This window comes from Vicia villosa, linkage group LG3, assembly GCF_029867415.1.
Source record: "Vicia villosa cultivar HV-30 ecotype Madison, WI linkage group LG3, Vvil1.0, whole genome shotgun sequence".
NCBI lineage: Eukaryota > Viridiplantae > Streptophyta > Magnoliopsida > Fabales > Fabaceae > Vicia > Vicia villosa.
The window spans coordinates 6,206,491-6,233,294 of NC_081182.1; the positions used below are offsets into that span (position 1 = coordinate 6,206,491).

At 33.0% G+C, this 26,804-nt stretch overlaps 2 protein-coding genes across 2 annotated transcripts; both read right to left on the bottom strand.

The window, feature by feature from the left end:
- Positions 1-7,197: 7,197 nt before the first annotated feature.
- On the bottom strand, positions 7,198-10,520 carry LOC131660155 (pentatricopeptide repeat-containing protein At1g09900-like). The gene is made up of 3 exons (XM_058929315.1): positions 10,408-10,520; positions 7,875-9,802; positions 7,198-7,611 (listed from the first exon to the last, which is right to left on the bottom strand). Exons 2-3 carry the CDS (start codon positions 9,699-9,701, stop codon positions 7,543-7,545), a joined length of 1,896 nt encoding a protein of 631 aa, XP_058785298.1. The 5' UTR covers positions 9,702-9,802; positions 10,408-10,520; the 3' UTR covers positions 7,198-7,542.
- Positions 10,521-23,877: 13,357 nt separating this feature from the next.
- LOC131660156 (pentatricopeptide repeat-containing protein At1g09900-like) lies at positions 23,878-26,543 on the bottom strand (the record flags this gene model as incomplete). The annotated part of the gene is made up of 3 exons (XM_058929316.1): positions 23,878-24,315; positions 24,592-26,189; positions 26,414-26,543. Coding segments are annotated over 3 exons (1,761 nt in total), but the record flags the coding sequence as incomplete, so codon positions are not given.
- Positions 26,544-26,804: the final 261 nt, after the last annotated feature.

Here is a 26,804-nt window from a genome sequence, read left to right on the forward strand (position 1 = left end):
AATTTAATGCAAAACTACTTTATTGGAATATGAAAAAAACTGCACTAATGAAATAAAAATTAAATCAATTCTCCATGTTCCAATGCTTACAATCTCACGCTTGCCAATCTGCACATTAATGTAACCTGTTATTTTCATACTAATTAATGTTTTTCACTACTCCATGTATTGGAATAAACGTTTGCATAGCCCACCTTTTATGGTATACCCTTGGAAATGTAAGTCTTCTGAAAACTTAAAAAATTTGAATTTTGCTTTTAAACAATCAAAACCTTTTCAATTCCTATGCACTACTTTCAATCATCTATAAATTAGTCTGCAATATTTCTTCTCATCTACCACTATTTCTTCTCACACGGTCTGCTTTAGTAATCGTAAGACCTTACACTATATCCACCAATATTTCTTCTCATCTACCACTATTTCTTCTCACACGGTCTGCTTTAGTAATCCTAAGACCTTACACTATATCCACCATTATTTCTTCTGCTTCTTCCGCTTCACTTTTGTGTATTATTTTTTACTTGCAGAAATAGATTACAAAATTAGATCTAAAGCTAACCCAGTAACAGTAAAGATATTCTTGATGATGGACTTTCATTAGCAGTATAGGTTAGTGGCAGATCTACTAAGGAGCTGGCAGGTTCAGTTCTCAATTTTTTTACAGCATTTACGATATACAGTAGAAAGTAAGGATAGAAATAAAGTGATGGCGGTTTTTGTGAGGAAAAGTCATAAAATACAGTATTGGAAAGATGAGAGAAGAAGAAAGTAAGTACTGGAAGAAGAAAGCAAGTACGGGAAGAAGAAAGTAGATCAAAGACAAGATGTAAATAACACAAATGAAGCGGCTACTGGGAATTAGGAATGGGAACGAAAGAATAATTAGGGTTGGTTTTAATAATGGGCTTAAAAATATCCTCATGGGCTAATGAACTAATACCACTTAATTTTTTCAAAAAGAAAAGGTCTTGCTTTTTTTATTAAATCTTATTTTCTTTAAAAACATTGTTCATTTTTCTTCTCTTTAATTTATGAAATCTTTTTACTCAATAATAAATAATCTGGAGCTTTTATTGTCATTTATTGGTGTTTATTTTCTTTAAAGTTTTTGTGATAATTCTACTTGACTTTTTTTCATCTTTTTTTAAGTATAAATGAAGAAAAAAGAACACATTGTTTTCTTCTAAAAATTATTTTAGAAATTTTTTATCTAAAAATATTAATTATAACGCAATTAGTTAATGATTTATTATTTTAGACCAATCATGACATAGAGTTTAATGATTTATTATTTTAGACCAATCATGACATAGAGTTTTGGGCTTAGACTCACGTTAGTAGAATAGATTGAAATTGGTCATTTGAATTAAGTTTAGTAGTGATAATTTATGTATTTTGTTGTTAAAGTTGTTTAAAAAAAAGCAATTTATTTTAAAGAAGCTGAGTTGGAAGCATAACTCAGTAGAGGAAGAAAGAATCGATGAGAAAATAAAAGTTGGGGAGAGAGAATTGTGATTTTGTTGATTGCTTTTTCCATATTATGCTTTTTAATTGGTTTGTTAATTGCTATTATTTGAATTTAATGTGGACTTTTTCCAAGATCATGTGCATGCATGCAAGTTGCAGCGGCCACTTGATGTTCTAGGGTTCTCATAATACAAATTTTGTTTGGGTCTTGGATTCCTTGACTCGGTCCATCACCACTAGCCCAACGCCCACTTTGTTTTTTTTGGTTGTTTTTGCCCCATTTTTAATAATTACAATTAACACTAATATCATGTTATATCATATATTTTTTAACAACGAATAATAATAAATACTAATAATGTGATAAATACAATAAAAAATATCAAATGATATATAATAAAATGACAATTATCTACTTTTCTAAATTTCTAATAAATAAATAAAACTACTACTAAAGTTATTGATTACATTAATTAAACTTATTTAAAGGGTGATTTTCATAACCATTATTATAATTTTGCATCCATAGTTATTGAGTTCATACATAATTAATTATTTACCTTTAAATAATATACCTAAATTAAACTAATTTAGAGGGTGATTTTCTTAACCATAATTATAATTTTGCATCCATAGTTATTGAATTTATACATAGATAATTACATACCTTTAAATAATATATTATTTTATAATATCTCGTTCAATAATTAACTTATTCTTCAATATATTTTGTTTACTTAAAAATAATACATTTTCTTTCATCAATAATTTTATTCTTCAATAATATAGTATTTTTTTAATTTCTTTTTCAATAATTAATTTATTTTTATTTACTAATAAAAACCAAATGATATTTATAAGAAAGGAAAATCTTAATTTAAATGCTTATCATTCAATTCATATAACAAATACCTATATTATTTACAACAAAAACAATAATAGAATGAAAATATGAAACAATAATACTATATTTTTTACCAAATGAACAATAATATTATATAATAATAAAAAATACTAATAATCTGATAATAGTGTTTTTCAATTCTCTCAACCGCTAAATCATACCTCTATTTATTATTTTGCATCCATAATTATTGAATTCCTACCTAATTAATGATAATAATCTTTATCAATTCTCCTAACTCCTAATTGTCTTTTTTTTTATTTCCAATATTATCACCTATTAACTATATATGTCATTAATAATTTCCTTATAATTCTATTCTGATTCCAACGTATCTACTCAAATGTAGAAAATAAGTCATTGGAAAACGAAAAATAAACCTTTGAAATTTTTCTATTATTTAATTAATAATACTCATATTTAATTTATTGGCGGGAAATATATGAATCTCTTCCTAGGCCGGATGGAAAAACAATTTATCATAATTAATAATAAAGAAAAAGAGAATAAGTGATAAATAAGGAAAATATATGAATCTCTTCTTAGACAAGATGGAAAAACAAATCACAATTTATCATAATTAATAATTAATATTATGAAATAATATGATTATTGCAACATTAATTTCCAACATTAATTACAGTCTCAAATGCTTCTTCTGACGAATAAACAAAATAACGTATAATTTAAGATTATACCAAAGAAGTGAAGGTGATTTTGTCAATATAATAAAAAATAAGTTTTATCATAACTATTTTCTCTCCCCTCCGAATCGATCCAATTTGGAAGGATTAAAAAATTACTCTAGAGTGAAAAACACATTTAACTTAAAATATTACCCCCTCCCCTTCGAAACCCCCAACCAAACAGGCTCTTATAGTATTTTTAAAGTTTTATAAACCTCTATTATGTATATCACATTTTTATTGCTTTTTTCTTCAAATTTAAAACTAAAGGTGAAAAAAATACCAAAAATTTAAATAAAGTGCTCACATAAATAATTGTAATAAACAAATTATTAAGATAATTTTTTAATAGTTCATAGATTCATGAAATATGTTTGATATAGAATATTTTTTTTGTAAAATAAACATTCATATCCCTTTAGATTATTATTAAAATTTAATAAAATTATTATGATGGTTTGTTAATAGCTCATAAAATCGTATATGATAATATGAAATATGTTTGGTATAAGAAATGTGCTTCATATATAGGCTCTGTTTGGTAAGCCATGTTTTCGAGCTTATAGCTTATGTCTTATGTCTTATAAGCTCATATGATAATTTAGATCCGTTTGGTAACGATCTTTTCATCACGAGCTTATGGCTTATTTTACTAGCTTATAGCTTATTTTCCAGACGCTATTTCAAATAGCGTTTTAGCTTATGTCTTATAGCTTATCATTTTTTCTTCCTTTTTTATCCTTATTATTTTAATTAAAATCCATTTTTAACCCTTATAATTTATTTTAATTTAAAATAAAATAAATATATATTAAATATCTTTTATGTCATTTTACATTTATAAGTTAATTGAACCGTTCATTTTACCAAACACTTCAATTAGCTTATAAGCTATCAGTCTCAACCATCCGCTATAAGCTATAAGTCACCAGTCATCAGCCATCAGTCATAAGCTATAAGCTAACTTATCAGTCAACCGCTATTTTTACCAAACAGACCCATACTAATTTTTGTTAAAAAACACATTCAAGATGGCGAGTTGGCGCGAGACGAATTTTAAGTCAAGACGGACTAAACGAATAGACGAGACGGGTTTTGGCGGGTGACAGGTTTTGGTGGGACGAACTTTGAAACCTATGTGTTATTTATTCTAATTTGGAACCATTAAATTTCTTACGAAAAACGTACATTTTTCGACGGGCCGAAGCTACTTATAATTTCTTATAAAACTAAAAATTTGGTATTCTTTTTGCATTTTATATACATTTTTAACCATCATTATATTATATTAATTTACTATTTATAACGACATTGTACGAACCTATTTCTTAATTATTTTCCTTTTTTCTACTAAAATCTACTTTTTTTCGACGAGTTAAAGCTACTTAATCTGTATATATTTTATTTACATTTTTAACAATCACTATATTATATTTATTTACTACTTAATTATTTTCTTTATTTTTTATATGTACATGTTAATCTATAACTATATTTTTGAAAAAATATATCTATTAAATATATTGAAATTTTTATTTAAAATAGGTGAAAAAGATTTCAAATGCTTATAGTAAGATAGGGGTATAAGTAACCATAAACAAAATTTAGACAAAAAAGTTTACCTGTTAGCAAATCAAATAAGTATAATCACATATATTATATTTATTTATTATTTATAACATTGTGCAATCCGTGCGAACACAGGGTAGAAAACTACTCATGGTAGATTTATAACGATATTGTATGATGCGTGCGAACGCACGGATAGATGACTACTTAATTATTTTATTTATTTTTTACTAAAGTATATATTTCTAACTAGATTAAGTTAATATTTATATGACAATTATAATTTCAAATATTTTTTCTTTTTAATTTGCGTATCTTTTACATATATTTATTAACCATCGTTATATATTTATTTATTATTTATATCAACTTTGCGTGACCCGTGCGAACGCACGGGTCCTTTGCTAGTGTACTCAAATAATAAGATACATTAAAAGTCTTAACCACACACATAATTATTTAATATCATTTTATTAATTCAAGTGTAAAGTTTTATTTTCTAATTTATACATGTCTATTTATAAGTGACTTCACGTCATAATGAGTTATTTACTCATCTTTTTCTCAAGATAACCTAGAAAAAAGCTTTTTTGAATTAATGTAAAATGACTAATTGCAACAAATACGATGCTGTATATTTTAGTGAAAAATCTACAACCTCAAATATCAAAATAGAACAAAGATAAAACACATAGTAAGTAAGAACTAAGAAGTATAGAGATTCATATAAAAGCACACATCAAATATCATAAGAATAATGTGCTTTTCCTTAAACACTCTTCAATTCATTCAATTTAGACAATGCCTATTTAATCACAGTATTAGCATAATAACGTTCTCTAATCCATCATTTTATTGATGAATTCTCAACCCATCCTTGTAAATAAGAGGAATTGATAAACTACTTACTAAAGGAAAGTTAACATTAATTGCAAATATAAGGTTTTAACTTCACAACAAAGAGAAATTTCATTTATTCCATTTAACAATAACAATCTCTATTGGTGTTTGTTGCACAAAATCATTATACATGGGTGCAAAATGCAGATAAATATGTACTCTTCATTAATTTAGTGCATCAAACATGAATAATTCCAATAACCGTGTGATTATTAAAAGTGCAAAACTAAAATGACTCGAAATTTTGCAATTTGTAAAAGTTTTACCTATAATATATACGATGATTGTTTTTTCTTTTTCTCGGCTACAACCACAATTTAAAATTATGGTTATCATCTCAAAGACGCTTCTATATGCCTTATTTCATTGCTTGAATGTTTTAGCCGAAGGTGCAGCATATTTAGCCGAAAAACCGCGACCTAAAGATTCTTCATCATCTTCTTCCCACGTACCATCATCAAAATTTTGAGCATAGCTTAAAGGGTCATACCTATAAGTGTTGTTTGTTCTTCTCTTCCATGGAATCTTCAATTTGAGACCCCTCCAACATGAAAATAACCCTCCTCCTCCATTTGTTTTGCTTCCTCTAGGAGATGAACTTGTTTCCATTATTAGCTACTTTGAGACAAATAGCTTCATTGAATGAAAACTTTAGTGTGTAAGGTTTAGTGGATTCTTTTTCTATTCACAACTTGTGTATATTTTGCTAAGGATTTTAAGTGTGTGGTAGAGAATAATATAACTTGAGACAAAACCTTTTTTTTTTGTTTTTGTTTTTAGAATATATAATTGTCCTCTTAAGATTTGTTTTTATGGGATGAAAAGAATCTTAGAATGTTAATGGAAATTCGGTTAATATTAAATTAAACTTTATGAAAAAATTGAATGTGTAGAGGACCGTTTTCTCATGAATTGGAAAGTGGCTTGTAAATAATACTCAATTTGGACCATGTCATTTTCATAGTTGATAGTGGAGAGTAACAATTCCTCCATATTAATACATTTTGAAGTATTTTTACTAAATATCTAGTTTCAAAAAGTTGAAGCGAGTAGAATTCTAGAACTATTTATATATGTAAAAAAAATTATATTTATTGTTTCATTTTAAGCTATGCGCACTTATTTATGGAATATCATATGAAATAAAATAAAATTTTAATTTATATTGATAATCAGGACCATCTTTAAAGATCTGCAAGATAATCTATAGCACAATATCTCATATTTTAGTTTATCAGTAAATTAAAATTAACTTCAACTTTTTACGCATCGTCTCTGTCGATAATGATTAAATGTTGTTGTAATTACAAAATAATGGCGAGTATAAGGTTGAAATATTAAAGTTGTATGAGAAAGGGATTTATTTGTTTGATGTTATGATGAGTTTGGGCCAAACTTTTGGAAGTTTTGAAAAAGCATATTCCCACAAGATACAACTTGTCGACATATAATATAGCTTACGGGATCATAATGATTACCAATTCTATGTACCAGAATTGCATAAACACCAGAATTGAAGTTTAAAAAATATGATTACTGTCCTATAATCAAAACCACCTGGACAATTGGCACACAATAGGGACAATATAACCATATTTGATAATCGGCTCGCAGTAGGGACAATATTCGGTACCAACAAATTCAACTAAAACACAATCAACATAAGCCTTTCCTTGAAGAGAATAAATAGGACAGACCCTTATATATATATTATCAAAAAATTCAGTTGAAGATTGAGATCAAAAGAAAGAAAATCATATTGATTGAGTGTGGTTACTCGATTTCATATCCAAAAAAGTATTAAAATGGCTGGCACTGCCCATTTTGTAAATAGAATCAAATCAAAACGTACACAAAGGGGCAGCGATGACAATACCATATATAGTCTCCATTATTTCCTTCCATTTGACTTTGGGAAGCAGATGCAATGCTTGGTTCCAGCCGGTTGGAGAAACTCGGAGAAGTTCCAACTTCATGAAACTAATAACTATGAAGGAAGCTTCCATATCCAAGTCACAAGCCTCGTTGTTCAAGATATAACTCACTCTGCTCCATCTTTTCTTTTAATTCCAGTCCAGTTCCCTATCACGAACCAAAAAATAAAGCACCAGATCATGTTATATATTTGGCAATCCTAGCAATCAAGTAATCAGACTAAAATGTCTCAGAAAGATGAGAATCAAAAACTCTAGAAAACATGAAACATGACTAGTGCATATCATCGCCAAGTAGCAATACAATAACAATACAAGATTCAGAGCAAGAAGTCGCTAACATAAGCTATCTAACAAAATCTAAAGTGCACACAAGTATAACACAGACATGTAAATGCATTTTATCCATACCTGTACTGCAGAACTTTTCTTCATAAATCCTCTGGCACACAACTCATCCAATAACCCCAAAGCCTCCTCCGCTAATCCTTCATAAGCAATGCCTTCAATAAGAATTGTATAGGTACTTTCAGTAGGTTTGCATCCTTTTGCTACCATATGAGCCAGAAGATCAATAGCACGGCTAGTTTGACGTGCCTTACAAAATCCGAACATGATTGAGTTGTAAGTGTAAACATTGGCCCTAATACCTAATCTTTCCAAGTAATCGTAAATTTTGATAGCACCTTCAACCTTTCCCTTACGGATAAATCCCCCAATCAGCGAAGAGTAAGTAATTGCATCGGGTTTAAGACCTTTCCGACACATCTCATCCAAGAGTTTCACAGCACGCTCTGTTGCTCCAATCTTCAAAAGCCCGTCAATAACTGTATTATACGTAATTGCAACGGGAGAGCACCCTTTGCTACTCAATTGATTCAACAAATCAACAGCAACATCCACCTTCCCGTCTTTGCATAAAGCAGTAAGCAAAGTATTATAGGTCACAATATCCGGGTAACAACCCTTCGACACCATTACTTCCAAATACTCAATTGCTCTGTCGATCTTTTTTTCTAAACAAAACCCATGAATCAATGGATTGTAACTCAAGGAATCCGGAGTACAACCATAATTTGGCATCTTCTCCAAGATATCCATAGCCCTACCGAGCAAACCTTTCCGATACAAAAAGTTAATCAAGATATTGAAAGTAACAACACTCGGAGAACAACCCTTACGAAGCATGTCAGCCAATAAACTCTCCGCATCCTTCCATCTTTCAGTACCACACAAGCTACGCAAAATAATATTATGAGTAATCACATTCGGTTTACAACCATAAGACGACATGTTATTCAACAACTCAATCGCTTCATCCACCCTATCTTCCTTGCAAATACCATTGATAAGAACATTAAGAGTAAACACATTTGGTTTACATCCTTTAACCTTCATCTCATCCAATAACTTGATCGCTTCACGAACTCCACTCTCTTTACAAGTCGCTTCTATCAATATAGTATACGTACACACATCTGGTTTACACCCTTTAACCCTCATCTCATCCAATAACTTGATCGCTTCACGAACTCCACTCTCTTTACAAGTCGCTTCTATCAATATAGTATACGTAAACACATCCGGATAACACTCTCTTTTCACTTGCCTATCATAAACTTCCATAGCTTGCTTGAATTTCCCACTATCACACAAACTACGCAAAATCGTATTATAAGTAATTACATCAGGCGAAACACTCATCCGTTCTAGAAACTCCAAAGCTGTCACTATATCCCCCGATTTACATAAACCCCTAATCAAAATATTGTAGGCTAAAATATTAGGAACAGCGCCAGAATCTTCCAGAATTTTAATAACCCGCATAGCCTTCCTAGTTTTGCCAGCCTTGCAAAACTGGCGAATAAGGCCCGTGGACGCAATGACATCCGGAATATCTCCCTTGTAACTAACACTCTCTAGAAACCTTAATCCTTGTTCTAATTCACCGATTCTAACCAATTTACGGAGATGACTAGTGTTATCTAACTCTATTTCTTCTACATTTCTTGAACTATTTGAATTATTCCCATTAGGGTTTTTATCAAAATGTTGTGGTTTACCATTCAAACCAGAAGTTTGGAATTTCGAAACCGCGAAAACAGTTCTAACGTATTTGTGGGAAACTGTATATTTCAGAGGTTTTCTTTGGAAGAATGTTAATCTAGAAGCCTCTTTGTGAGAGTGGTGAAGTGAGTGAAATTGCTCACTAGGTATAACCAAATCCGTTGTTTTCATGGTAATAATAGCTTCTTTAACAAGTGATTATAAAAAGGATTTGACTTACTTGAGAGAAATGGTAGTGACGTTGTTGAGGAGTTTGTGTTTGCAAGAGAAAGCTGTGTTATCCGGGAAATGGATTCACTGACGTTTGGGCGCCAAAGGTAGAGTGCAGTTCAACTATTTTTGTCCATTAGATAAATCTAACATTCTTAATAATGCCACGTCTCTATTTTTTAATTTGAAAATTAAAACACCTAGTTCAGGTGCACTACTTCACAGTACACACAGATCACCGGTTCACCAACACCTCCGCCATATCATCTTCTTGCCGTTTCTTGATGTTGTCATCATCGGCCTCTCTCGCCTTGTTTCTATTTTCCGTCATCTCCCACCTTGTTTCCATCTCCGGCCATCCCACATCTGGTTTGCGTTGCCGGAATCTTCTTGTTGTTCTCACCTTGTTTCTGTTTCCGATCATCTCCCACCTTGCTTTCGTCTTTAGCCATCCACGTTTTCAATAGTTATGGCGCAAGCCGACGAAGCTTCTCCTGCTACCGTCAATGTTGTAACAGTTATCTTTCTTCTTGAGTTTTTTTCATTTCAAGAAATTAAACAAAAAAGAAGGTCACGTGGCATTTTGTTAAGCACATGATTTATCCAACGATTTTAAGTGTTCCAAAGGTAGAGTGACGTTACCGCGTAAACGTCAGACAATCCGGACCCGTGTTATCCGAGTATAGTATAGTATAAAACCGCTGTTTCTTGGTTTCGGCAGAAACACGTGTGTTTTTTTGTTCCGTCAACACTTTCAAACATATGGATAGGTTTCTTATTGGAGATTTTTGTTGCTAATTTTTTTGGATTAATAGCCTATGGGAAAAGTTAACATGTGACTCAAAGGCACAAGATAAAGAGATATCTATAGAAATATTTTCTTGGAACGTATCCTTAACATGTGTCCTAAGGGCACATGTTAGCATGACCCAATAGTTATTTTTCCCGCCATAAGGAGCGAATCTCAAAAAGAACCCTATAAAAAAATATTTAGTGGATAAAGTCAACAAAAAAAATGTGACATTAGCCTTTAAACTTAGTAGGGAAAGCTTTAAGTAATGTTGGTCGGCCTCTAGAATGTTGTCCTATGTGAGATAGAATTAGAACACTTGGAATAAGTTGAAAACTTAGTAGAGAATAAGCGGATTAAATGTAATCTCATCATTAAAATATTTTATAGCCTTCTTCTGACATGTATGATGATCCGACTGGCTAGGGCATAAAGAGGCTTATAGTGCACATGAGTGCACTTGAGCTTGCATGTTTTTCATAGGAGGAATCTAGCAGCTGATCTCTTAACCCTTTCTCTTAGGTGATCTGGACCGTTCCTCTAGTTTTGCCTATAAGTAAGAGGAGTCGAGTGTTTTGGAATTTTTTTGCAATCCTTGTCATTCGAGTTCATTCATATTCATTGTCTTAGTAACATCTTCGTTTCTTTTCCCCTGCAAGCATTAATCGGGGTGATTACAACTCTTTAACCACAAATCTACTTCATTTATTCTTTATGCTTCATCAAACTCACATCTCAAGTGTCTCCTATTTTCTAGTCAAGATGAGTGATATCGTTGTTGACTTAGTGAGTGATTCCAAGAGTGATACCTCTTCTGCTTCGAGAATGGGATAATTCCTTATTCTCATTTCCCAACTCTTAATCATAATCATATGGAACTAGAGGCGATATCTTTATCTGATGATTATAATCCTAAAATGGTATCTAGGAATTCCCTAGAGGAAGGGGCTTCTTCACCCGACTCATTACAAGCCCTTTTATCAAATGTCGGGTAAGAGGTTAATCGTGTCGAGGTCCTTATGCACCCTTCCGTCTTGACAGAGGAGGAAATACAAGCCAACAGGCAAAGGAGAAAACATGCTAAAAGTTATATTCAACTTTGTCTGAGGACCAATAATTATGAAACTAGTGACGCCCGACATTAACTATGAACTCGTCATATCTTTGACGCTGCCTCGGTGAGTACCACATTAGCAACGGAAAGTAAATGTGACATTAGATGAAGGATGGATCGCTAACCTTCGACACGATCTTCGAGGCAATTTCCTCAAGTCACTAGTGTAGATCTAGATATGGATCTAAGATCCTTTCTTTTGTTGCTTTGTGGAGTTCTCGATGGAAAAAAATTTCAGGAATCCAACAAATCATCGTTGAAACTATGATTAATTGGACTGGCACTAACAGATCTTCATGTTCGCTTTTGAATGTTCTTAATTCGGTGACCTGGGGAGGTTACGAACTAGTAAATCAGATATTGAATATAAAATCATGGAAATCATAGGAATCAGAAGTCGTTTCTCACAGTTGGCTCCACTGTTCTGTTTAGGAAAATGGCTGTAGTTGAAGAACTGATGATCTTGAAATGATGATGACCTCCGTCACGGCGGCATAGGGTTGACCTACATGGTTAACACTATAGCACCCAATTCAGTTCAAGATTCAAGAAGAGTATTGTGAAAAATGGAGATAAGAGTATGTACCCTGTTCTTTGTGTGTGAATGATAAGTGCCAAAATGTACTTATTTTGTGTATGTAAATAGTGGCACTTATCGATACTTTTGTTAATACCGTTTGAATAATTCCCCCGTTTTGTGTATAAATACATATACTTTGTAAATAGTTGTATTTTCATATACTTTTATACCATTGGATAGTTTTTACTTTGTTTTTATAGGTATTCATGCTTATTGGAGCCTTGAGGAATAAAGTGTCAAAGACATGGCTTCGATTTCGCAGTTTTGGTGCAAGCCCGCTTAGCCACCGTCAAGCGGAATTCCAAAGACTCAAAATAAGGATGATCAAAATCATCAATTTGGTCTCCATTCATTCATTATTATATAAAGCATTGAATAAGCTTTCCAACGCTTCGAACCGGGCGCAATTCGGAGTTACGGTTCTCAAGTTACGGCGAAAACAAAAATTCACTTTTGCTGTCAGCCGCTAAGCGGGATCCCGCCGCTAAGCGGACCTGCTGAGACAGCAACTCGTTAAAAGGGGCCAAAAACACAATTTTTAGGTTATGTTTTGGGGTAATTGTTCCCAAATCATCAAACCTTCATTCTTAGGATATATTAGCTTAGAAAACAACTTCGGAGGTTGCATTTAGATGATTGGGGGTGGATTGAGCGTCGAACGGAGCTGACAAACCGGGAGATTTTCGGTTCATTTCTCTTCTTCTTTGTGTATTTCTCTTTGGTTGGGTTTTGTTTGTATATTTACTTGAATCTTATGTATATTTACCGATTATAATGTTATGTTTAACTTGCTTTAGAAATCTGTGTTGATGTTATCCTGGATTTTTGCTCTATGTTGGGGATTTGGGTTGCTTTAGAGATAAACTTCTTGAATCCTTATCTAGGATGATAATCTGTTGGTTCTGAACTCTAGAGATAGATTTAGAGCTAGAATTCACTGTGGGTATCCGTACTTAATGCTTTCGTGTTTGAGCGGCGCGCGAGAGATCGCCGACGCGAGAATACGGATGTTCTCGCAACTTCGCGTTAGAGATAACCTTAGTTGTGAGATGATCTCGTTTGTGCTCCAGAGATGGACGCTTATGTGAGAGATACGTGATGACATAGATGAGTATCGTAGGTTGAGTATAATGGGTTGGTAAGTGTATGTTTGTGAAGAGTGAATATATTTACATTCCTGATAAGTTATTTCTCTTCTAAGAATGTGTTTATTCTTTTCCTGTTTATATCTTTGTTTACTTTTTTCTCATTCAATCCAAAGTTCGAAACCGTAGAAACTGTTGAATGGCATCTCTCCATCTCTGAGGACGATAATTCCCAGATCAATATTTCCAAATCTTTTGTTGCTTGCCGCTATGTCTGCTTCAACAAAATGGCGCCGTTGTCGGGGATGGTTTGATTGCATCGCAATAGTTTCTGTGGTTTTGAGCTTTGTATATATCGTATATATTGTATAGTTTCACTTGTATATATATTTACTTGTACATGTTTACTTGTTTATGTTCACCATATAAGTTTACTTGTATATGTTATATATAAGTATACTTTTATTGGTGAATGTTGGTGAAACATGTTGATCTCGAATGAGCTCTTTAATAACAACTCTTCACTTTACAACTTGTGAATCCAACATTCTCCAACTTGTCTCTTTTTGTATGATAATAGTTGTTTGTGTTCCATACTTGTGCATATGTGTTGGTTTGTGTACATAATTGTATACTTGAGTTTTCTTTTATGTTCGTATAATTGTTGTATATATTTGTACCCGTAACGTTTGTTGAGTGGTTGGTTAGGACACTTTCTTAGGCTTGTGCGGTGAGACGTCACCATGGCATGATTGGAGGAGGCTACTTTCCAAACACCAAAACAATAAAGGCGTCGAGCTAACGACGTAAAACAAGCGCTTGTTGGGAGGCACCCCAACGGTTGTAAATGTTGTTTATATTTCTGTTTATGAGGTATTTAGGTGAAGTGGCGAGTGATTGAAACAGCTGGTTCAATTCTGATTTTTCTGACTTCTGTTGTGTCCGCTAAGCAGAACAGAGCTCGCTAAGCGAGCATAGCAGAATTTTGTTTTTCTGCTCTGTACCAGTGGGGTTCCCATTCCACTTGGTTCACTCATTTTTCCCACTTTCACCAAGGCTAACTAATAGTATATATTAGTTTTGTTTTTCTAATTCTTTTGTTGGTTGTTTGTACTCAAATTTTGTTCAGTGATTCGAAGATTTTTGAGGTGATTTTCCAAAGCATGAGTGTTTCAACTTGCAAATGTATGGTAGGATATTGTTTTTTTGAAGTTGTATCATTCAAGGTACTCATTTATCGCTTTCTATAGCATAGCATGTTTAGGAAACTTTTCATTTGTACAATTACCATACCATTCATTCTTTTGCATTACTTGCTTGTTGATTGAATCACATTAGTTCCCAAACCATTAATGTGAGGAAGCTTTCCATTGTTCATATATGCTGGAGGCCACAATCTTTGTTTTAACTGGATTTTATTATGCTTAATCTTTTATCTATGTTGATTTTATAAAAACATGAAAAGGATCAAGGCATTTTGTTTCATTTTGAGCACAACCACCATAACCAAAAGTTAAATTCACCTTGTGAGTGTGTGATCATTTGTTAACCCTTTTGAGCCTTTTTGTCAATGTCCATGTTGTTTTTGCTAAATGCTTATCTTTGAGTGTTTAGTTCTCATTTTTGCATGGATGATTGATTCTTTGTTTTCTTGAACCCTCAACCATGATTTTTGGTATGATTTTTTACCTTGCCTTAGAAAGTAGGGAGTATTCACATGATGATGTGGTTGAATTCAAGTTGGGGAGAAGAATGATTATGTACTTATTTGGTTGTTGCTATGAGGTTGAAAAAAAAGAAAAAGAAAAAAAAAGTGAAAAGAAAAGAAAAGAAAAAGAAAGAAAAAATGTGAAAAAGTTTTGAAAAAGAAAAAGAAAAAGAAAAGAGAAGCGAATAATTGTGCTAATAAGTAATATGTATTGGTTTGAGAAACTTGTGGTTAAGGAAGAAGTTTAATCGAGATTTTGTTGCTTAGGACTTTGGTGGATTGATCACTCCCTTAGGTTTAGGAAAGTTTTTGTTTCGATTAGCCTTAGGACATATCCCTTGATTGTTAACCAAGCCACATTACAACCTTGAAAAGTCCTTGTGATTCTTGCTTTTGTATCTTCAATGTGATTTTTGGATGAATGCATAATTTAATCTTTTGTTTGCAAGATTGTTGGATGAGTGTTAAAAGTCCTTCACCTTTGTGTGTTCTTCATCCATTGATGAAATTTTGCTAGGTGTGATTCATGATGTGAGCATGTATTGTGTTAGAATGTTTTGTATGCTTTTTGTGCTTAGGATTCGTTTCGTTTACATGTTGTCGTTGTAGGATAGGGGTAAGTACTTACTTTGTTTATACGTTTTTGTATTAAACCATACATTTGTTTTTGGTTTTCAAAACTTGTTGATTCACAATTCTTTGGTTTATTACTTTCAATTCTTTGATTTATTTGACATTGTTTGAGGACAAAAAAAGTTTCAAGTTGGGGAGAGTTTGATAAGTGCCAAAATGTACTTATTTTGTGTATGTAAATAGTGGCACTTATCGATACTTTTGTTAATACCGTTTGAATAATTCCCCGTTTTGTGTATAAATACGTATACTTTGTGAATAGTTGTATTTTCATATACTTTTATACCATTTGATAGTTTTTCCTTTGTTTTTATAGGTATTCATGCTTATTGGAGCCTTCAGGAATAAAGTGTCAAAGGCACGGCTTCGATTTCGCAGTTTTGGTGCAAGCCCGTTTAGCCACCGTCAAGCAGACTTCCATAGGCTCAAAATAAGGATGACCAAAATCATCATTTTGGTTTCCATTCATTCATTATTGGATAGAGCATTGAATTAGCTTTCCAACGGTTCAAACCGGGCGCAATTCGGAGTTACGATTCTCAACTTATGGCGAATACAAGATTTCACTTTTGCTGTCAGCCGCTAAGCGGGAGTACCTCCGCTGAGCGACCATGACAGATAGCAGCTCGTTAAATAGGGGTAAAAATCACATTTTTAGTTTATGTTTTGGGGTAATTGTTCCCAAATCATCAAACCTTCATTCTTAGGGTAGATTAGCTTAGAAAACAACTTCAGAGGTTGCATTTGGATGATTGGGGGTGGATTGAGCGTCGAACGGAGCTGACAAACCGGGAGATTTTCAGTTCATTTCTCTTCTTCTTTGTGTATTTCTCTTTGGTTGGGTTTTGTTTGTATATTTACTTGAATCTTATGTATATTTACCGATTATAATGTTATGTTTAACTTGCTTTACAAATCTGTGTGATGTTGTTCTGGATTTTTGCTCTATGCTGGGGATTTGGGTTGCTTTAGAGATAAACTTCTTGAATCCTTATCTAGGATGATAATCTGTTGGCTCTGAACTCTAGAGATAGATTTAGAACTAGCACTCACTGTGGGTATCTGTACTTAATGCTTTCGTGTTTGAGCGGCGCGCGAGAGATCGACGACGCGAGAATACGGATGTTCTCGCGACTTCGCGTTAGAGATAACCTTAGTTGTGAGATGATCTCGTTTGTGCTCCAGAGATGGACGCTTATGTGAGAGATACGTGATGACATAGATGAGTATCGTAGGTTGAATATAACGGGTTGGTAAGTGTATGTTTGTGAAGAGTGAATATATTTACATTCCTGATAAGTTATTTCTCTTCTAAGAATGTGTTTATTCTTTTACTGTCTATATCTTTGTTTACTTTTTGCTCATTCAATCCCGAGCTCGAAACCATAGAAACTATTGAATGGCATCTCTCCATCTCTGTGGACGATAATTCCCGGATCAATATTTCCAAATCTTTCTATAGCATAACATGTTTAGGAAACTTTTCATTTGTACAATTACCATACCATTCATTCTTTTGCATTACTTGCTTATTGATTGAATCACATTAGTTCCCAAACCATTAATGTGAGGAAGTTTTCCATTGTTTACATATATGCTTAAGGCCACAATCTTTGTTTTAACTAGATTTTTTTATGCTTAATCTTTTGTTTATGTTGATTTTATGAAAGCATGAAAAGGATCAAGGCATTTTATTTAATTTTGAGCACAACCACCATAACCAAATTGTTAAATTCACCTTGTGAGTGTGTGATCATTTGTTAACCCTTTTGAGCATTTTTGTCAATGTCCATGTTGTTTTTGCTAAATGCTTATCTTTGAGTGTTTAGTTCTCATTTTTGCATGGATGATTGATTCTTTGTTTTCTTGAATCCTCAACCATGATTTTTGGTATGAATTTTTACCTTGCCTTAGAAGTAGGGAGTATTCACATGATGATGTGGTTGAATTCAAGTTGGGGAGAGAAATGGTTACTACTTATTTGGTTGTTGCTATGAGTTTTGAAATAAAGAAAAAAAAAAGAAAAAAAAGTGAAAAGAAAAGAAAAGAAAAAGAAAGAAAGAAAGAAAGAAAGAAAAGAAAAAAAAAAGTGAAAAGAAAAGAAAGAAAAAAAAAAGGAGAAAAAGTTTTGAAAAAGAAAAGGAAAAGAGAAGTGAATAATTGTGCTAATAAGTATTGTGATTGGTTTGAGAAATTTGTGGTTAAGGAAGAAGTTTAATCGAGATTTTGTTGTTTGAATCTTTGGTGGATTGATCACTCCCTTAGGTTTAGGCAAGTTTTTGTTTCGATTATCCTTAGGACATATCCCTTGTTTGTTAACCAAGCCACATTACAACCTTGAAAAGTCCTTGTGATTCTTGCTTTTGTATCTTCAATGTGATTTTTGGATGAATGCATAATTTAATCTTTTGTTTGCAAGATTGTTGGATGAGTGTTAAAAGTCCTCCACCTTTGTGTGTTCTTCATCCATTGATGAAATTTTGCTAGGTGTGATTCATGATGTGAGCATGTATTGTGTTAGAATGTTTTGTATGCTTTTTGTGCTTAGGATTCGTTTCGTTTACATGTTGTCGTTGTAGGATAGGGGTATAAATACATATACTTTGTGTATAAATACATATACTTTGTAAATAGTTGTATTTTCATATACTTTTATAACATTTGATAGTTTTTACTTTGTTTTTATAGGTATTCATGCTTATTGGAGCCTTGAGGAATAAAGTGTCAAAGACACGGCTTCGATTTCGCAGTTTTGGTGCAAGCCCGCTTAGCCACCGTCAAGCGGACTTGCAAAGACTCAAAATAAGGATGATCAAAATCATCAATTTGGTCTCCATTCATTCATTATTATATAAAGCATTGAATAAGCTTTCCAACGCTTCGAACCGGGCGCAATTCGGAGTTACGGTTCTCAAGTTACGGCGAAAACAAAAATTCACTTTTGCTGTCAGCCGCTAAGCGGGATCCCGCCGCTAAGCGGACCTGCTGAGACAGCAACTCGTTAAAAGGGGCCAAAAACACAATTTTTAGGTTATGTTTTGGGGTAATTGTTCCCAAATCATCAAACCTTCATTCTTAGGGTAGATTAGCTTAGAAAACAACTTCGGAGGTTGCATTTGGATGATTGGGGGTGGATTGAGCGTCGAACGGAGCTGACAAACCGGGAGATTTTCGGTTCATTTCTCTTCTTCTTTGTGTATTTCTCTTTGGTTGAGTTTTGTTTGTATATTTACTTGAATCTTATGTATATTTACCGATTATAATGTTATGTTTAACTTGCTTTACAAATCTGTGTTGATGTTATCCCGGATTTTTGCTCTATGTTGGGAATTTGGGTTGCTTTAGAGATAAACTTCTTGAATCCTTATCTAGGATGATAATCTGTTGGTTCTGAACTCTAGAGATAGATTTAGAGCCAGCATTCACTGTGGGTATCCGTACTTAATGCTTTCGTGTTTGAGCGGCGCGCGAGAGATCGCCGACGCGAGAATACGGATGTTCTCGCAACTTCGCGTTAGAGATAACCTTAGTTGTGAGATGATCTCGTTTGTGCTCCAGAGATGGACGCTTATGTGAGAGATACGTGATGACATAGATGAGTATCGTAGGTTGAGTATAATGGGTTGGTAAGTGTATGTTTGTGAAGAGTGAATATATTTACATTCCTGATAAATTATTTCTCTTCTAAGAATGTGTTTATTCTTTTCCTGTTTATATCTTTGTTTACTTTTTGCTCATTCAATCCAAAGTTCGAAACCGTAGAAACTGTTGAATGGCATCTCTCCATCTCTGAGGACGATAATTCCCAGATCAATATTTCCAAATCTTTTGTTGCTTGCCGCTATGCCTGCTTCAACAGTGAACTAATTTTATACCTTAGATCAAGTTGAGTGGATTTGAGATAAGTTAGGCCGTAGCCATTTGGGTATTTGGTCAACCCAGAACAATTACTTATGTTAGCAACTTTTTCACAAAGTTCTTTAATTTTGATCACACGCTCTAAGTTTTGTGCAATGTCTCAGTTATTTTTGTAATTCAAATCTCATATACTAACAAGCATTATATATTATGTATTTGTTTACATGGAGGTCGTGTATTGATTATATGCCAAGTGACTATAATGATAACTTGATTTAAAGTGAAACAACATATTTGATGTGTCTCTTTATTATTTAGATGCATCAGATAGATTGGATGAAACTTCAATTTGACTGCCAACAAGAGATACTCGATCCACCAAAATTCCTTAAAGAACATCATGAAATGAATATTATGAGGTCATGGCAACATCATTACATTATGTTGAATAAAGGATAACAAGGGGAGTGGAGGAATCGATAAAATTTTGTCTTGAGAGGCATGATAAAGGATGAAGAATTTAAGCTCAACCGAGAGTATATGTCTTGGTTTAAATCAATTCCATTTACTTATGCCTCGATGACTCAATTTCATAATGACCACTGTAAGTGTGGTTTGAATTCTACTCAATAACGTATCTTGTCCATCAAGGGATGGCAATAAGCATGGTTTGGGCAGAGTACTATAGTTCTTGTCTTCATACATGGGGTATGAAAAAATCCTTGTATCCGAGCCCAAACCCGTGTGGGCATCAATGTTCATACACGTACTCATGCTCTATGGGTACCTCAATACTCATACCTGTACCCGTTTACCCGCGTTTGTAGTAAAATTAAATTAATAAATTACAAAATATCATATAATTTTAAGTTTTTTTTAACAATATTAAAAAATCATGAAAGTTATTGTTGATTTAAGAAATAAATAAACACCTTTATCAAAAGGTGTAATAGTTCAATAGAGATATATTTTTTAAAAATTGATAAATGTGCATTTTTATACAATAATATAAATGATATTATATAAATATTTAGTGCGGGTATGGAGCGGGGTGGGTAGTAAGGTGTCCGTGCCCACACTCTTGCCCACTTATTTTAATGGGTAATTACTCGTGCCCATGCTTGTACCCATTTTGTGGATTTTTATTTTACCCGTTGTGGACATATTTTACGGGTACCCATAGGGTATGGGCCAAATTATCATCCCTACGCCCATCCCTTAACAAGCGACACACACACACACATACACACCCACATTTCAATTTCTATTCCAACAAACATGCTCAAACAACCTATGTCCAAACACATACATCCAACAACATCAAACTCAACCATACTATAACCAACAATTTCGCTAACCCACTGAGAAAACCTCTTGCACAACAAAAGCATGATGGTCATACTAGATCTATGGGTATTAGGTGTATGCCTGAATGGCTCTAGTGCTACTAGGTGATTTTTGGTGTAAATCCTATATGCCAATAGTTTTATTAGAGATTGATGCTTTTATCGAATTATTTATTAATAATTAAAAGGAATTTGTTTATTATATTTGTTTTTTCACAATAAACGGACTAACTATTCTAGGAACTTTATTATTTTGGAAAAACAAATATAATAAAGAAATTCCTTTTATCCTCTAGTTTCTTTAGGATAGCCTACAAAGAAACATTTATCAGATTTGGGCTCAAGCTTAGTTGAAATTTGTTGTTTCACATAAACATCGCAACCCCAAATCTTCATGAAAAACATATGTGGTCTCTTACCACTTCATATCTCATAAGGTGTCTTCTGAACTATTTTGGATGGAACATGGTTAAGTGTGAAAGCTTATGTCCATAACGCATGTCCCCAAAAGGAGTTTGAAAGATGGTTAAATGTCATTTTTGAATGAAACATGGTTAAGTGTGCAAATAATAAAATATATTAAATCTTAACCACACACATGACTATTTAATATCATTTTATTAATTCTATTAAAATTTTATTTTCCAATTTACACATATCTATTTATAAGTGGCTCTAAGTCATAATGGATAATTTACCAATTTTTTTTCAAAGTAACCTAGAACCTCAAACATCAAACCAAAAAAAAAATCAAATTAAATAGACATTATTGCAGTTTCATTTTTAGTCTCTCCTAAATTTTGCCAACGATTTTAGTTGATTTTGACAACAGTTTTTCGATAATGTCTATTTAATTACAGTATTAGCATAATAACATTCTCTAATCCATCATTTTGTTGATGAATTCTCAACCCATCCTTATGCATAATAGGAATTGGTAAACTACTCACTAAAGGAAAGTTAACATTAATTGCAAATACAAGTTTTTAACTTCACAAGCAAGAGAAATTTCATTTATTCCATTTAACAATAATAATCTCTATTGGTGTTTGTTACACAAAATCATTATACATGGGTGCAAAATGCAGATTAATATGTACTCTTCATTAATTTAGTGCATCATACCTAAATAATTCCAATAACCGTGTGATTATTAAAAGTGCAAAACTAAAATGACTCGAAATTTAGCAAAAGTTTTACCTATGATATATTATGACTGCTATTTCTTCTTCTCGACTACAATCACAACTTAAAATTATGGTTATCGCCTCAAACACGCTTCTATATACCTTATTTCATTGCTTGAATGTTTTAGTCAAAGGTGAAACATATCTAGCCGAAAAACCGCGACCTAAAAATTCTTCATCATCTTCTTCCCACTTATCATCATCAAAATTTTAAGCATAGCTTAAAGGGTCATACCTATAAGTGTTGATTGTTCTTCTCTTCCATGGAATCTTCAATTTGAGACCCCTCCAACATGAAAATAACCCTCCTCCATTTGTTTTGCTTCCTCTAGGAGATGAACTTGTTTCCATTATTAGCTAGTTTGAGATAGATAGCTTCATTGGATGAAAACTTTAGTGAGGTATTTTATTATTCACAGCTTGTGTATATTTTGCTAAGGATTTTAAGTGTGTGGTATAGAATAATATAACTGGAGACAAAACTTTATTTCTTAGTTTATAGAATATATGATTGTCCTCTTAAGATTTGTTTTTATGGGATGAAAAGAATCTTAGAATGTAAATGGAAATTCGGTTAACATTAAATTGAACTTTATGAAAAAATTGAATGTGTAGAGGACCGTTTCTCATGAATTGGAAAGTGGCTTGTAAATAATACTCCATGTCACTTTCAAAGTTGATAGTGGAGGAGAGTAATAATTCCCATAAAAATACATTTTCAAGTATTTTTACTAGATACCTACTTTCAAAAAGTTAAAAAGAATACAATTCTAGAACTATTTATTTATGTAAACATTTTCACTTTTAAATTGATGGAATATCAGATGAAATAAAATTCATTTATTTAAAATTAGATCAAATTGAGGGAATATCAGATGAAATAAAATTCATTTATTTAAAATTAGATCAAGAGAATAAAATAAAATAAAGTAATATTAATTTCATTCTATTTCATCATTTATTATTTATTTTTTTTCAATTTGAAAGAAATGAGTTTCATGTTTTGTCATAATATTTTAAAAAATAAACTATGTTATTTTATCAAGTAATCTAGTGACTAAAATTCCACTACTCAGTTACCAAATTAACAATTGAATTAACAAAACCACTAACTTCTTAACAACTTACTTTTACTTATAAAAAATTCCACTACTCAGTTACCAAACTAAAAGATTAAAAGTTATTAGCATGAAAATCTACAAATAAGAATCAAACAATCTCGTTAAGTGACTTCAGTTGATTGTGCAAAACATCCTACTATAGAGGCGGGTTGGAAATCCACGTCATTTCGGCCTTCGTGCTATTAGACAAAAAATCAAACAAACAAAAAAAAACAAGTTTAACACTTTACCGAGCTAAAACTATAAAAAAAAACATCTAAACATAGGAAATTACAACAGCAAAAACACAATTTTTTTGCATGAAGCTCCTATTTGTAGCAAACATTTGCAGTATTTAATCAGTGAAATTCAACAGAATTCCACTGCAGTGATTTCAAATACATGAAGCATGCTGAATACAATGGTTCAAATGTGCAGAAAAACTAATGCAGATTTGGTAAATATTCAAGCAGCGCGCTGTGTAGGGTCAAATACGTGGCAGCAACAAAGTATAAATATATCCTGCATAGTATGATAATAAATAATCGACATTGAAGAGGCAAAAAGAAACTCAAAAAAGACTATTTGTTGGAAAATAACTATTTATTAAAATCCTGCATACTCAACCTAATTCCAACCAATAACGTATAAACATACAAAATTTGCATTACTTGTTATAGAGATATAACATAAACTTATAAACGTCGCTAGTATTTGGAACCAACAAACTGAACTAAAAAACAATTAACATAAGCCTTTCCTTGAAGAGCATGATACATGAAGGATGAAGTAAACAAGGAAGAAGAGCATGAGACATAGGACAGACCCTTATATAACATCAAAAAATTCAGTTGAGTGTTGAGAACAAAGAAAGAAAGTATTATTGATTGAGTGTGTTACTTGATTTCATATCCAAAAAAATATTAAGCGTGTGTTTGATTCTGCGATTTCATATCCACTTGACTTTAGGGAAGCAGATGGTATGCTTGGTTTCAGCCGGTTGGAGAAACTCGGAGAAGTTCCAACTTCATGAAGTTAACACTAATGATGGTAATAGTCATGAAACTAATAACTATGAAGGAAGCTTTCATACCCAAGTCACAAGCCTCCTTGTTCAAGAATCAAGATATAACTCATTGTGCTACATTTTTTCTTTTAATTCCAGTCCAGTTCCCTATCATGAAACAATAAAGCACCAAATCATGTTATATATTTGATGAGCCTAGCAATAAAGTAATCAGACTAAAATGTCTCGGAAAGATGAGATTCAAAAACTCAACAGGAAACATGATTAGTGCATATCATCGCCAAGTAGCAATACAATAACAATACAAGATTCAGAGCAAGAAGTCGCTAACATAAGCTATCTAACAAAATATTAAGTACACAACAAAAGTATAACACAGCCATGTAGGAGTGTATAAGGCAAGCAAATGCATTTTATCCATACCTGTTCTGCAGAACTTTTCTTCATAAATCCTCTGGCGCACAACTCATTCAATAACCCCAAAGCCTCCTCCGCTAATCCTTCATAAGCAATGCCTTCGATAAGAATGGTATATGTACCTTCAGTAGGTTTGCATCCTTTTGCTACCATATGTGCCAGAAGATCAATAGCACGACTAGTTTGACGTGCCTTACAAAGTCCTAACATGATTGAGTTGTAAGTGAAGGCATTGGCCCTAATACCTAATCTTTCCAAGTCATCGTAAATTTTGATAGCACCTTCAACCTTTCCCTCACGGATAAATCCCCCAATCAGCGAATTGTATGTAATTGTATCGGGTTTAAGACCTTTCCGACACATCTCATCCAAGAGTTTCACAGCACGCTCTGTTGCCCCCACTTTTGAAAGCCCGTCAATAATTGTATTATAAGTGATTGCAACGGGAGAGCACCCTTTGCTACTCAATTGATTCAACAGATCAACAGCAACATCCACCTTCCCGTCTTTGCATAAAGCAGTAAGCAAAGTATTATAGGTCACAATATCCGGGAAACAACCCCTCGACACCATTAGTTCCAAGTACTCAATCGCTCTATCGATCTTTTTTTCTAGACAAAACCCATGAAGCAATGGATTGTAACTCAAGGAATTCGGAGTACAACCATAGTTTGGCATCTTCTCCAAGATATCCATAGCCCTACCGAGCAACCCTTTCCGACACAAAAAGTTAATCAAGGTATTGAAAGTAACAACACTCGGAGAACAACCCTTACGAAGCATGTCAGCAAATAAACTCTCCGCATCCCTCCATCTTTCAGTACCACACAAGCTACGCAAAATAATATTATGAGTAATCACATTCGGTTTACAACCATAAGACGACATGTTATTCAACAACTCAATCGCTTCATCCAACCTATCTTCCTTGCATATACCATTGATAAGAACATTGAAAGTAACCACATCTGGTTTACACCCTTTAACCCTCATCTCATCCAATAACTTGATCGCTTCACGAACTCCACTCCCTTTACAAGTCGCTTCTATCAATATAGTGTACGTAAACACATCCGGATAACACTCCCTCTGCACTTGCCTATCATAAACTTCCATAGCTTGCTTCAATTTCCCCCTATCACACAAACTACGCAAAATCGTATTATAAGTAACCACATCAGGCGAAACACTCATCCGTTCTAGAAACTCCAAAGCTGTCTCTATCTCCCCTGATTTACATAAACCCCTAATCAAAATATTGTAGGCTAAAAGATCAGGAACCGCACCAGAGTCCTCTAGAATTTTCATAACCCGAGTAGCTTTCCTAGATTTTCCGGCCTTACATAACTGCCGAATGAGGCTGGTGCACGCAATGACATCCGGAATATCTCCTTTGTAACTAACACTCTCTAGAAACCTTAAACCTTTATCTAATTCGCCGACTCTAACCAATTTACGGAGATGACTAGTGTTCTCTAACCCCTCTTGATTTCTTGAACCATTATTACGGGATGATTCTATAACACCGTTGGAATTATTCCCATTAGGGTTTTTATCAAAATGTTGTGGTTTACCATTCAAACCAGAAGTTTGGAATTTCGAAACTGCGAAAACAGTTTTAATGTATTTGTTAGAAACTGTACATTTCAGTTTTGTGACGTTAACAAGGGATAGAACGAGAGGTTTTGTTCGGAAGAATGTTAATCTAGAAGGTTCTTTGTGAGAGTGGTGAAGTGAGTGAAACTGTTCGCTAGGTATAATCAAATCCGTTGTTTTCATGGTAATAATAGCTTCTTTAACAAGTGATTATAAGAAGGATATGACTTACTTGAGAGATTAGTGCGAAGACGGAGAGAAATGGTAGTGACGTTGTAAAGGAGTTTGTGTTTGTAAGAGAAAACTGTGTTATCCGAGTAACAATTGTTTCTTGGTTTCGGCAGAAAAACGTGTGTTTTTTTGTTCCGTCAATACTGAAAATAATTTCAAACAGATTGGGGGCTGGGTTTCGGATTGGATAGGTTTGTCATGGGATATTTTGGTTGGCAATTTTTTTTTTTTATCACCAATATCTCTTCTCACAAAAATGTTATTAGAGTTCAGACATATATTTTTAGATGCGTTTATTTTTTATTATATTTATTTTTAATTCGAAGATATCTCCAAAATTATATATGAAAATAGCTTTTGTTCTTAAAATGAAAAATAAAAAATAGAGACAC